General features: G+C 49.6%; 1 protein-coding gene across 1 annotated transcript in view; it reads left to right on the forward strand.

The window, feature by feature from the left end:
* Nucleotides 1–13,897, forward strand: part of Atxn7 (ataxin 7) — a 293,750-nt gene that overhangs the window by 66,638 nt on the left and 213,215 nt on the right. The window contains 7 exon segments of the mRNA XM_047530550.1: nt 1,751–1,856; nt 1,858–1,989; nt 3,862–4,121; nt 4,817–4,899; nt 9,796–10,061; nt 11,407–11,605; nt 11,930–12,051. Of these exon segments, the coding sequence (XP_047386506.1) occupies nt 1,751–1,856; nt 1,858–1,989; nt 3,862–4,121; nt 4,817–4,899; nt 9,796–10,061; nt 11,407–11,605; nt 11,930–12,051 (1,168 nt within the window).

Here is a 13,897-nt window from a genome sequence, read left to right on the forward strand (position 1 = left end):
CCTCATCCAGGGGAGGCATCCAACCTTGGCTGCACATGAGACTCACTGGGGGAAGCTTGTCCAAGTCCAGATGCCCAGGCCACACCCCAAACCAATTAAGTCACAGTCCTCAAGGGAGAGATGCAGGCAAGCTCCGTGGGTCATTCCAGTGTGTGTTCTAGGTTGAGAAGTACTGTCAGGGCTGTTTGGAAATCGCTCCTTGCACAAGGAAAGCTGTATGAGTCTTACAGATGTCAGCTGGAGGCTTGTTCTGTGGCCTGCCTTACAGAGGAAGATGAGAGAGGAGGCCGAGGGAGGCTCAGTCCATCCCGGGCAAGTGGCAAAGCTATAAACATGTTTACAGTCGTGGCTGACAAATGCTGAAACTTGGAAGTATGTACTGAGCATTTTGAAATCACAGGAAAAAAAAACTAAATTTCAAACAAAACGGATGAAGACAAACGCACCTCAGACACCAAATTTGTCATACTCACTTCAGTTTTTACTTCCTTACATACTTTCATCTGGCCTGCTCAGCAAGAGGCATTTCTGAATCACCGTCAGTTTTGGCTTTCTAACTGGTGTATAGCCTTCCTGTGGCCGAGTTGGCTCATTTGAATTTGTAGATGGTATATGTCTGTCCTGGTGAGGAGCAGGCACTTGAGATCCTTTTAAAGCATTGCCAGACTGTCCTTCCAGGAGGCTCTGGGCTCCTGAACGATGGCCTTTGGAAACAAGCCATTGAAATGCTTCTTGTAGTCCTTGTCCCAGCATGCTTCCATGTGTCAGGTACTCACACAACTCCCCTGTTGTGATAAGTCAGTATTGGGTCGCAGACATTTGGAAGCTGAGTTAGGCAACTGTGTGATTTTAAATTTAGAGTTTAATCAAAGGCTTCCACCAAGCAGCCATCACAGGGCATCTCCAGTAAATGAATTTACCAAATAATTAATCTCTTTTCATTGGTAACATTTATCAGCAGCTCTTGATTACGCCTTACTCTGAAAAAATTTGATTGTCCCACAGATAAATTTATTCTCAGTTCAACTTTTGTAGTCTGTACTTAACTGTGAATTACTTCCTGGTTTAAAAAACATGCCTAGCTATTTATGGTATTTTCGTCTTGTGCCTTTGGCATCCCAGTGGTGTGAACCGGAGCTATGCCATCTATAGTCAAGTGAGATTGTTTAAAAGTGGGGGGAGTGAAATGATTCACTGGAAAATTTCCACACAGATTCTTAAGGAACAATAAGATAACCCTAGAAACATCTTTATTTGGTGCTTATTTGGTGTCATATGCTGGTGGGTAGTGACGGGGAGAAAAACCATCCAACTTGTTTCTGAAGATTCTGCTATTTTGAAAATCAGAGAGGTGCTAGGCTACAAAGGAGGAAAGAATTACATGCAGTGTCAATTACTAGAGCTCTGAAGTTGGGTGAAGAATTTTCCTCGCCCTGAATCCAGGTTGGAGCCAATGAGGTTCATTTCCAGCATAGAAAACCCAAAATGCAGTATTCTTGCTTAGAATGGGTGTTTAATTTCTAATGGGTGTGATAAACCTCTTTATGCTGAGATGCTTTGGCAACAGGAGGGCTGGTTCCTCGAACGCTAAATAAATGTGGGGCCTAGATAAACCCTTTCTGAAAGCTGCTGTGCTTAGCATATTTAGACTCCATGGTGCATGTTTTAACCTGAACGTGAACGCTTCCTGTTCCATGTGAGATTTGCCTGAAACATGGTGTCTTTTTTTTTTCTTCTGTTTTCTTTGCAGAAAGAAGACATAGCTCATCCAGCAAGCCTTCTATGGCCATTCCTTCCACTTCAGTATTTTCCTTCTTCCCTTCTCTGTCCAAAAGCAAAGGAGGCAGTGCAAGTGGAATCCAGCAGAGGGGTTCTTAGCACGTCCTCAAGTTCCAAGTTGTTGAAATTTCCCAAAAAGAAACTGCAGCTCAGGGGGAACACCAGACCAATGCATCCCCTCCAGCCAAGTAGAGTCCCCCATGGTAGAATGTGAGTATGACCCTGGGGGCTTCTAACAGTGTCCTGCTGCAAGGGTGCCTGTGTGCAGTGGTATGATGACCCAGAAGCCATGGGACCAGCCACACAGGGGGCATTCAGCTATGTGTGACTGGCCCTTTTGTTCCCCATTGTGCCTTAGGAGACTTTCAGAGTAGTGATAGCAATAATAATGACGATGGTGCTTACTCGTTGATCCTTTACGTGTCCCAGGTACTGAAGCAGCTCCATGTACTATGTCATTTAATGATCCCAGCATCTTAGCAGAATGGTTCCCATTGTTATCCCCATGTTCCACTTAAGGAGGAAGAAGCTGAACTTGACAGCCATGTCTGAGAAGACCCAAGGTCTTCTCACATCCCGCTGTGTCACTTCCTCCTTGAGGACTGTGTGCAAGGCACTATTTCAGCATCTAAGAGTAACAGCCTCCAGGCACCAAGGGATTCTAGTTAATATCTGTCAAGCACAGCACTGTCTCTGGCCCCTAGGAGACTGTTAATGAATGGGTGCTGGCTTTCCTGCCGCAGCTGTTGATAATAGTAGAGATAAAAGGTGAAGAGATTCCCAGATGCTGCTCCAGCATTTTCTGGGGCCTGCAAAGCAAACCAGGAAGTGGTGCTTCCTCCCCCAGCTTTGGGTTCACATCACAGCAGTGACACAGGAAGACTGTAAGAGGTTCACACTGGCCTGGCAGGGTTCTGGCATATCTCCAGGGTGGATCTAGAAGTTGGCAGGCCTCTTGAGGTCACGTGAAGGAGCAGCTGTGTGTGCACTCCCATAGAAACACATCACGCTTGGTTGTGGCACCCCTCAGCCTAGTGGTGGGTGGCTTTCCCCTCGCATGGCTCCCTTTGCAGGGTATGCCACCCAGCTCAGTCCCAAGGCCTGATAACTTGGTTAATCGCAGGACAGGACCTAACACCTGCTACTGCTTGAGGACCTCGCCAGTCAGGAGAGGCCACAGCATCTTGCAGGGTCTCTGATACTCTCAGACTGTTCCAGGTGTAGCTGTTTGGGGCTCTTTGTCCTGGTTGCTAAGCCCCCAGCCCCTGCTCCTCTGATACAAGTCCAATACAGCAGGCTTGTCTTTCATTCTGGAGCTGTCTGAAAGCCAGAGAAAATGCCAGTGCAACGCCCAAGTCACTTGCCAGCTTAACAGCTGTTGGAGTACTGACCCACTGCAGAGATCTTCACATGGAGCTAGGGCTTCAGAGGGGCCTGCCAGCTGTTAGGATCCTCAGCATCACCAGTTTCACCAAGGAAGGTGACAGTGTTGATGAGATTGCAGGAGTATCCAGGATTTTATCTGTGGGACAGGCCCTCAGTGCCACCAGCCTCATGCCAGGGGCCTGTGCTCTAATGCTCCTGCCATGGAAACCTCCCATGAGGAAGTGGAGAACTCGCACATCGAATGTTAATCGATGACAGAAGCAGGGAACCTTGTCTTGGCACTGTGTTGTTAGGCTTGTGTGCTTGGCATTGTGTTTGAGTCCTCATAAACCTTTAGTGACCCAAGATATTCTCTAAGGGCTCTGCACATAGACTTTGGTCCTTTTAGACCTTGTCATGTTTTCCTTCTTGCAGAATTTGCATTGGGTGTTGGATCCCAGTCTCTTAGAGGACCATGTGTAAAATTTTTCTGAAATGATAACAGATAGGTTCTCTGGGCCTTTTGCCTCTCCAAAACGGCTTATGGACTGGATGAGAGTGAATGTTACTGGGTTTTCTGGGGAGTTCTTACAAAATTCTAAAGGTGGCTTCTGTGGGCTGGTGCTGTGCAGGGCTTGGACGACCCTGACTCTGTCTCCTCCCTCTGGGGCTGCCGTCACTCAGGCGCTGGTGCTCTCCAGCTTCCTCCTCCTACAGCGTGAGGACGTCTGTGAAAGTGGAGAAGATTCATCCAAAGATGGATGGCACACTACTGAAACCTGCGGTGGGACTGACCTGTCCTGCTACTGTGAGTTCCTCAGTCAAGCCTGTCCTTAACTGCCCCTCAATACCAAAGCCAACCTTGCCTTCACCTGGACAGATTCTGAATGACAAAGGACTTCCTGCACCACCTGCTCTGGAAAAGAAATCCGAAGACAGTTTCAATAACAGGAAGTTTTTAAATAAGAGATTATCAGGTAACTTTCCACTCTCTCTCAGTAGTGTTTCTGTGTATCAAACGGGCACTCACAGGGACCCAGGGAACTACTGCATGTACTACTGGTCCACCTCAACCCTAGAAGGAAGTCCCCTAGGCAGCATGTGTGTCCTCTTGCTCTTGCTTTTTTTTTTTTTTTTGGTACCAGGGATTGAACCCAGGGGTGCTTAACCACTGAGTCACATCCCCAGCCCTTTTTGTTTTTTACTTCGAGACAGGGTCTCACTGAGTTGCTTAGGTCCTGGCTGAGTTGCTGAGGCTGACCTTGAACTTGCAATTCTCCTACCTCAGCCTCCCATATCTCTGTAATTACAGGCGTGTGCCACCATGCCTGGCTCATTCTTGCTTTTAAAGTGCCACTTGCAAGTGTGCACGCATATACGCATGCACAGTGTGTGTGCACATGTGAGTGAAGTGACAGCTTTCTAGTGGTGCTTCTGAGTGCAGTAACTTGGTGATGCTGGGTAACAGTCTCTTTCCTGTGATCTCATACAGTCGTGGTGTGCTAGTGATGCTGCTGCTATGTGGTGCTCACATGTCTTTGTGTGTATCAACATAGTGGATTTCATTCCACCTATAATTTGTCCATCTTGAGATGTCTCCTGTTTTCTAATTTACAAAATAAATGAAGGGGTATTTCGCGAGCCCATTTTAATGTCTGTGTGCTTTCGACAGAAAGAGAGTTTGATCCTGACATCCACTGTGGGGTCATTGATCTCGACAGCAAGAAGTCCTGCACCAGGTCTTTGACGTGCAAGGTAGGTGGCTTCCTGCAGTCAGAGCTGATGCCTCTGGTGATCGCCGGGCCTGAGAGGGCCACGCTGTCCCTCAGTCTCTCAGGTCCAGGGGAGCTGATGCTCTTTGAACTGTCCTGGGTTATGTCAGTGAGGACATAACTTGGTTCCAAGGAAAGAGTTTAAGTTGACAAAGGGCAGAGCATGTGATGGGAATTGTACTCTCAAGAGAGGTTTTGTTTTCAGTGAGTTCTGTGTCCTGGGGAATAGCGTCCTTTCCCGGTCAGTCTGTTGTTTTGGGGGACTTAGTATTTTTACATAGAAATGTGAATCCAGAGGCTGCTCTCTGTTGTGGTTTGCAGTGCACAGACTACAAGTCCAGAAGTTTCCTTTGCACATATATGAGTTCCTTAGAATTTGTGCGCCATGGTACACACTTGAAGAACTGCTTTTTAAAAATCTGTGACTTTGAGATTGTGTTACTTTCTAGTTTTTCAAAAGTACTAGGTAAAATGTAATCTAATTTTTATATAAGCTAAGAAAATGATCTTCCTCTGTCTTTTGAAGGCTTCCTTTTTTCCTTTCAAATGCCAGTGTGCCAGTAAGGAAGGGGCGTGTTTGCTGGAGGGAAAGGGCCTGCCCTCCTGGGCTGGCTTCCGTGGGCTCCTCACACGAGCGAGCCTCTCTCTTGAAGTGTGTTTGTCTGGAGTGTCCCCAGCTGTACTTCAGGAGTTTAGGCAGTATTAAGAATCACTGGTTTTATGTGTATATTCTAAGATTTTTTGTTCAGGGAAGGGGGGGAGTTATAGAAGTTCCTTCTAAAAATTAATAAAATTGTTGGTCTATTTTTAATTTTACTTTCAGGTGATTTAATTTAAATTTCTAGCTTAATTTCAGTGTGTACATTTTGTCTTAAAACAGTGGTTCTGAACCATTTGAGGGAAAGGATGCTTTAAATGCCTAATTAAAAAAAAAAAAAAACAAACCATAGACCTTCTTCCCAGGGGCGGGAAAAGTACACATCTACACTTTGCATTCTGTCTCAAGTTGATGGACACCTCTACCCCAAGTCTGTCTTCAGATCTGTGGGTGAAAAACTCCTGCCCCAGAACAAATAGCTTGTGCCTTTCCTGGGACACTAACTGAACACATACTGTAGTGTGCTGTTGCTTTCATTTTTGAATCTAGCCAAATGACCTGTGTGAAATTGTGCCATGGTTTCAGCTATAACTAAGGGAATTTGTGGAATAATGCGCCAGCCCTCTCCCACACCGTGATTCCAGCTGGCCAGCTCCTTCTCCATCTTCCTGTCTGCCTGGCTCTCAGCAGCAGGATTGCTCAGAGGTGGTGCCTGTGGTCTCCTAGGATTGCTTTCTTTATCCAAGATGTTCCACTCTTTTTGTATGTTTGCTCTTGTTTTTGCTGTGCTGGGGATGGAACGCAGGGCCTCACGCATGCTAGGCAAGCACTCTGCTACTGAGCCCCCTCTCTCACCCTGGGATGTACTTTTTAAAGCTCTGAAACTTGATGGTGAACCGAAATGTGTTCTTTCTTTTTCTTTTGAACTCTGTTCCATTGTGAGAACCCTTGACATCACTCTCTTTTAGCAGTATTGCTAAGTGTGTGGCACGTCATTGTCGTACCGCAGGTTCCTGCACTCATTTGTCTTGCTTAACTGAAGCTTTATGCCGCTCCATTGGTATTTCCCCATTTCCCTCTCCCCATGGCCCCTGGACACCACCATTCCATTCTTTGATTCTGTGAATTTGGCTAGTTCACATTCTGCATGTAAGTGGAGTCATGAAGTGTTTGTGTTTGTGTTTGTGAGACTGTCTTATTTCTCTCTGTTTAATGTCCCCAGGACCCATCTGTGATGCTGCAATGGCAGGAGCTCCTTTTTGAGGACTGGATAATATTCCATTCCTCGTATTTACCTTTTTCTTCATCCACTCATCTGTCAATGGGCTTTTACCCTGTTCAGAACAAGGTATTATAAATAGTGCTCTGGTGAACTTATGGACATGCTTGTATGTCTTCAGTTCATTCCTTTTGGACAAGCACCAGAAGTGGGATTGGCAAAAGATCTGCAAGGAGCTTTGTTCCCCTCTCCCTGTGCCTCCTGACTTTGGATCTGCATTTCCTGCTGTCTTCTTTCAGACACTGCATGCTCCTCTTCTGCTCTGGTAAGTGTGGCGCTGACGCAGGTGGCCTGGTGCTGCGCCTGCCCTTGCTCCAGTCTTCCTCTTCAGCCTGCCTTGTTGTGCATTCAGCATGGAGCTGGCAGAAAACGCAGCCCCTGGTCCCACCTGCCCTTGCACAGGGTGCCTTGACTTCCACCCACCATCCTTGGTCAGCTCTTCTTCCCTTCTTCACCTCAATGTGGCCTAAAGCAGTTCGGCTGTGGAGGACTGAGCATGCCTGTGTGCCCCTCCTGCAAATGCCCTAAGTTGCTGCCTGTCTCACCAGGAGGGGGTGCGTCACTGCCGCTCACTCCCTTCACTCATCACCTGTTGTCCACCTGCCCTTCCTCCCTCCTCATCTGCCTAACAGCCTGCTGTATGTCCACGGGTCCTTCATCTTTGTCTGTTCCATCACCAGAAAACTTGGCATTCCATTCCCACGCCAGCACAGGTCTTGCTCTGCATCCCAGAGGACCTGGGGCTTCACAGGATCAAAGTGTGCCAAGGCGTGCCACTGTGCTTGTGGAGCTCAGTCTAAGGCCAGAGATGAAGATGGGTGACCGAGAGCCTCTAGTGTCGAGTCCACTGCTGCCTTATGCAAAGGGGCCACAGTGAGAGCCATGCTGGGTCACGGTGACTTGTCCATGTGGAGGCGTGGGAGAGGTGGGGCGGAGGAGACAGGTGGGTTCTGCAGGCCAAGCACAACACCCAGAGCCGGAGAGGCAGCCTGGAAGCTGAACAGGAGGAGGAGAAAGAGGCAGGCAACACCGCAGAGCAGGGAGCCAAGGTCTTAGAGTGTCGGTCCTCCCCGTGCAGCTCCGTCAGCCCCCTGAATCATTCTAGTGTTCGGGGTGCAGGTGGCGTTGTCAGGTCTGTATCCGGAACATTCTTCAGAGCCCAGTAGAAATCCTGCCTGCCTCTCAACCTGAGCTGGGGCAGCATTGTCTACCTACTTTCTTCACTCAACTTGACTTTGCTAAGCAGCACAGAACATTCAGAAACAGGGAGAGCTGCATACATGTATCTGGAAAGGCAGGCAGGTGGACCAGTGGACTAGGGACAGCATATGTCAGCGTATGTCATTCAGCCCTTCAGTATGTGTTAGAGGGTGTTAGAGGGCCTTTTTTTTTTTGTATCAGGGATTGAATCCAGGGGTGCTTTACCACTGAGCCACATCCCCATCTTTTTCTGTTTTTTATCATGAGATACCAAGTTGCTTAGGGCCTGGATAAGTTGCTGAGGCTGACTTTGAACTTGAAATCCTCGTGTCTCAGCCTCCCGAGTCCCTAGGATTAGGGGAATGGACCACTGTGCCCAGCAAAGACCCTTATTTTTACATACTTTTTGATTGAAGAATTTATTAAATAGCAGGCACTCTTCTAGGTACTGATACAGCACTGAACAAAAACAGGTTCCTTTTCCCCATTCAGGTTACTTTGCTGTGGATGTGTTACAAGCTAGAGGACAATAAAGTTTTTAAAAAGAAGCTTAGTGCATTTATCCGTGCCTGGTCAGGTTTTGGGTGGATGTGTTTTGCAGTGTGTCTAGTAAGGCGGTAGGTTGGGTTGTGGCATTTCAGATGGATGTTTGAAGTATAATCCCCCAAGTTCTTCCCAACCTGCTCTGTCAGCCGTAGAGCAACACATTTCTAGAGCATGTAGGGTGAGAAAGTTGCGAAGTGTCCCTTGCAGTATTTTATAGTGTGAAAGGAGGAGATGTAGGTGAAGACACTTTGTTCATGGGTACATGACTAGGGGCCTCTGCTGTCAGTGAAGTTTTATCCTTTCCTGGGATTAGTGTCCCCTACAGACTGAGACCCTAGCAGTTCATGAATTTTGACCTGCAAAGTTGTTTCACAGTGATTGAACTTGACTGCCCTTGAGAGTTGCCAACTGCGGCCACCTCACAGTTGCACATACAGCTTTGTCTTCTACTGGGAACAGGGCTAGGCTTCCGTGACCTTAGATTTGTAGAATGTTGGTAATTATCAAAGCATTCGGTGCACAAATTTTTACAAGGTGCTTCAGTCACAGGTTGATGCTGGTTGATTGTCTTTGAAAGGCAGTGGCCGTGCCTTGGCCGTCCTCCCCGAGGGTGCCCCTTTCCCAGTTCTGAACTGGGACACTGCCCGCAGGGATGGCTGCTGGCGTCTCCTCATGCGCGGGTCTTCCCCGACAGCCATGGTCCCTGTCTCCAGAGAGCCTCGACCCGCTCTGCCTCCACAGGTGTTCTCCTTGGAGAGGGAAGCAGTCGTTCAGCTCTGGCTCTCTGCAGTTACTAAGGGAACACTGTAGTGCGTGTTTCATGGGTCATTGTTTCTTCCCCTTGTTAGCATGTGGGGTTTAAATGGTTGAAAGTGGGACTTTTTAACAGAGTTAAGAGCCTCGTAAATAAATCGCTCTCATGGTAACAAAACGTGAGCACCTGTCACCTGGGTCTCCTATTGGCCACTAGTTACATAGCAGGTGACCCAGCTAACATGTCTCCTTCAGTCCGATGGAAGTAGCATTCCAAGAGTCTCCTCCAGTTAGGATCTAGACTGTGTGCTTTAGTTCAGCTAAGAAAGATCCTGCTCTTGGGATTTTTTTTTTTTTATCTTATCACAGGCTCAGCAGTCTTCAACTCTGCAAATGGTACAGATTGCTTTTTAAAGAGAGTGGCTTTTGGGGACATGTGACATATCAAAGTTATTGTTGTGATTCCTCAGTTTCTGTATTTATTTATTTTCCTGTGTCTTCAGACACATTCCTTAACCCAGCAGAGGGTTGTTCAGGGTAGAAGAAAACAATTTGATGTGTTATTAGCCGAGCACAAAAACAAAACCAGAGAAAAGGAATCGATGCACCATCTGGACTCTCAGCCACCACCGCCGCCTCTCAGGGACCCACATCTCGTCCCTCCTAGATCGTCGCAGGAGCCGCACCAAAGCACTCATGGAGTGATTCCTTCTGAATCAAAGCCTTCTGTAGCTAGCAAACCTAAACCTCACACCCCCAGTCTTCCAAGGTAAGCCAAGCCCTCCCGCCCATGCACACCCCTCAGGGACAGGCTGGGGACACTGGGAAAGCCCTGTAACCACCATGCCAGGGAAAGTACAGCAGGCTCACCATGGAGAGGCTTACTGTGAAAGTAAAACAGTGTCCAGGCCATCAGGAAGTCCAGCCAGGGCTTCTCTTAGTTGCAGGTGCAAGCAGCACTGTAGAGCTGGAATGATCTGCTCTGCGCTTCCTCAAGCTCAGGTGTCTCTGTACCCCATAGGGCAGGGCTGAAGTTGGTCCTTGCCCACAGGATTCTGGTGGAGTATTTCACCAGGCTTTGACAGTGGTTTCCCTTAGGTTTCTGGCTTCTTGCAGAGTACAGCCACGGGGACAGGCACCAGGCCTGAGGGTCCACAGCATCCATTCATCAGCGTGGCTCTTGGTTTGCTCATCTGGGACATTGTCCTAGTGTAGAGGAGGCACTTTAGCAGCATGATGAGCAGTGGGCTAAAGCATGTTTTATCCTGTCACGCACACACCTGAGGGACGGTCCTGGGGAGTGTCTGTGCTTGCCTGTGTAGCCAAGTTGAAGTTGAAGGACCTTGGACCCCGTTTCCAGGTAGAAGGCAGAGGCGGAGAGGAGGAGGAGGGTCCATGCTGGTGGTTTAGCCATGGGCAGCAGGGCTTCTTCTCAAGCAGGTGCCAGCCTGGGCTGCTGCTGCTGCTCAGCCTTCTGCCCTGGTGTCCAGTCCGTGCAGTTGTTGCGTAAGGCTACAGTCCCTCCCTCGCCATGACCCCATGTGTGCTGGAGCCCCTCCCAGTGACAGCCCTGTGGTTTCTCAGTAACACCCTGGAGTAGCAGTCCAAGTGGGCTCCCCAAGCTGCTAGGACTCCTTAGTAAGTCCTTTCTTTGGCCATCTTCATATTGATGTTTTCCATTAGGGAAAAAAAAAAAAAAAGCAGGCACGATTCCAGAAGCACTGGGCAGTTGTCGCTCGGTGCCGCCCCGATCACCAGGCTCCAGGGTGCCCTCATAAAGTGGGGACTCCATCTGTGCTGTCCCTCCTGGGTGGTTGTGAGCACTGACAGGTTATTTCATTTATTGCATTAACCTAAGCCCATCTGAAATTGAAGAGGAACAGGGAGTGGTCAGTTCTCCTAGATCCCACATGTGTTCCCCTTCTTTGGGGAGGAGTTGTCACATCTGGCAGGTGACTGGGCTCGCTGCAGGCAGGCCAGAGAGGGGAGAGGTGTTCTGCTCCCTGGTCAGGACTGGTGGAGCCCCAGCCCTCAGGTGGCCTGGGCACGCTGTCTCTAATAAGGGACCGCATCCCGGGTGTGATCTGATCTGTGCTGCTCTTCCTGCTCCCCAGGCCTCCAGGCTGCCCTGCTCAGCAAGGTGGGAGTGCCCCAATTGACCCTCCTCCAGTCCATGAGTCTCCACACCCTCCCCTGCCTGCCACTAAGCCAGCTATTTGGTTATCCAGTGAGGAGGGTGAAGGCAATGACAAAGAAGAGTCTATTGAAAAACTGGACTGTCATTATTCAGGTCACCATGCTCAGCCAGCATCTGTAAGTTCTGCACCCACCCGTTGAGCCTCCCCACATGGCATGGACAGGGCACTGCAGGGGGTGTGCCAGGGCCTTGGCATGACAGAGGTGTGGGACAGGCCAGGTGTGAGCTGCGGGCAGGGTGCCCCAAGGCGGCCAGCGCTCTCGGGAGCATCTTCTGCCCTCCCTCTTCCCAGACACTCAGGCAGGTATGTCACTGCATGCTTCATGGCCTCTGGTGTCAGGGTTGGCTGTCTTCCTGATTAGCTCCTTTGTTGAAGGAGAGAGAGACCTGGCGGCGGCTACACCTGAGGTGGCAAGCACACACTGTGTTCTCTCTTTCAGTTTTGCACATTTGGGAGCCGGCAGATCGGAAGAGGGTATTATGTGTTTGACTCCAGGTGGAATCAGCTCCACTGCGCCCTCAACCTCATGATGGAGAAGCATCTGAAAGTACAGCTGTGGAAGTGAGTGCGAGGCAGATGGCCAGGGGGCAGCTCACTCCGCACGTCTCCTGCTTTCCCAGATGGCCTCTGTGGCCGACTGTCTAAATGAAAACATGGTCCCGGCCACCCTGAGAAGGCACCTGGTCACGCAGCACTCACTCATTCAGTGGCCACATGTTGCCCTGGGTGCCAGTGTTCAAGGCAGGAGGACGAACCCTTTGCCAAGATCATGGTTTAGTTGGGAGTTGGGGGAGACAAAAATCAGTCAGCAGGAAAATGGGTGGCAGCTTGTCGTCAGGGTGAGGCTGGGCAGGTGAGGCATGTGGAGCTTGCTGAGCGTCAGGCACTTGTTGAACATATGTGTTTTCCACTGTTCTTGGCAGGTGACTGTGAGGATCCCTATTCTTTTAGCAAATTAAACTAAAATACAAGGTCACACGACACGTTAGTGGTAGAGTGAGAATTTGGACCTAGAGGCACTTGGTTTCCAAAGACAGAGGATGGGGAAAAACAGAAGACCTGGGGGGTTTAGGGAAGAGGCGGCCCTTGACCTGAGATGGATGGATCAGAGAGCAGCCACGGGGCGTGGGGAGGAATGGGGTCCAGGTAGGAGGAGCCAGGTGTGTGAGGGTCTCTAGTCAGAAGACTGAGAAATAATAGTAATGAACGTCCTGCCAGACGAGACCTGAGACACCAGCAGGGCCAGCAGACAGTGGCTTTGCCTGCAGTGGGAAGTCCTTGAAGGCCTTAGACAGAGGAGCTGTGCCTTCAGATTTGCATCTAAAGACATTTTGTGTTATGTTCTTGCGTGTTTCCCAAATGGGATTTTAAAGAATGGAGGGTTCTGTGACCTGAAAGGCCTAATCCAGCCTTTCCTGAGGTAAAATTGTTCTCATTCCTGCAGGACTTCCCAGAGCCTTTAACAAGCACGGTGCTCTGTATACTCCACGAGGCACGTGGAGTCTCCTGAGCTCTTTGGACCTGGGAACCTGTCTTAGAGGAACATGTTGGGCAACTGGTGTTCGGTGGTGTCTGCTTTGAAGAATATATAAAGCTTTACTAAAGGAGTCGTTGGGGATCCCACACCCACCATTTGGGCGTCATTGGCTAGTGCCTTGTGCCTTGCCAAACGGACTCTGCCAGTGCGTCCATTTGCCTCCCTGCCTTGGTTTCCTAGTGAGACTGGAAGAAGCAGGTCAGAGACCTTGGTACCTCCGTGGCTGTGGCTAGGCCGCCCCGTCGCTCTCTTAGAAGAGCAGGTCATGAGCAGTGCTGCTCTGCTTTCCTGTTTCCCATTCGCTTCCTTCTGAAGAAAATCACCCCATCCAGTGGCAGAATTGTGGTTTATTCATTTGGCACACCCAGGACCCCTGAGGGCTGAGGGTGTCATTTCTCCAGACTACTCAGAGGGTCTCAGTGCAGCGGAGCCTGTGGAGACCCTCCACTGTGCTTGCCCCAGCAGGGCCAGAGGCAGGCGCTAGGTATTTTGGGTTCCTCCTGCCTTCGCAGACTCTTGAAAATATGCTCTGGACTCTTGAAAATGCTGGAGGGGTCATGCGGTGGACTCACTGCCTACTTGGGCTGTTGCTGTTGGAGGCCCTTGTCACTTGCTCTCGGGAGGAATATGCAGTCCCTTTCTCTGATGTGACCTCTGTTCTTAAATGTCAGTGCAGAGTGATAGGCCTGAGGCTCAGCTCAGAACTGACGCATAGGCTTGGAGCAGGTTCCCAGCCCCTAGGGGCCTGATTTCTGGGCAACCTCTGAGATTGGCTGTGGGGAGCTCTGCTCTTTCCAGGTGGCTCCTTTGAGGCACTCTGGGGCACAGTGGTCCTGGTCCCATCCTACTTCCCTCCAGGAAGGGTCCTGT

The sequence above is a fragment of the Sciurus carolinensis genome, chromosome 17 (assembly GCF_902686445.1).
Source record: "Sciurus carolinensis chromosome 17, mSciCar1.2, whole genome shotgun sequence".
Taxonomy (NCBI): Eukaryota; Metazoa; Chordata; class Mammalia; order Rodentia; family Sciuridae; genus Sciurus; species Sciurus carolinensis.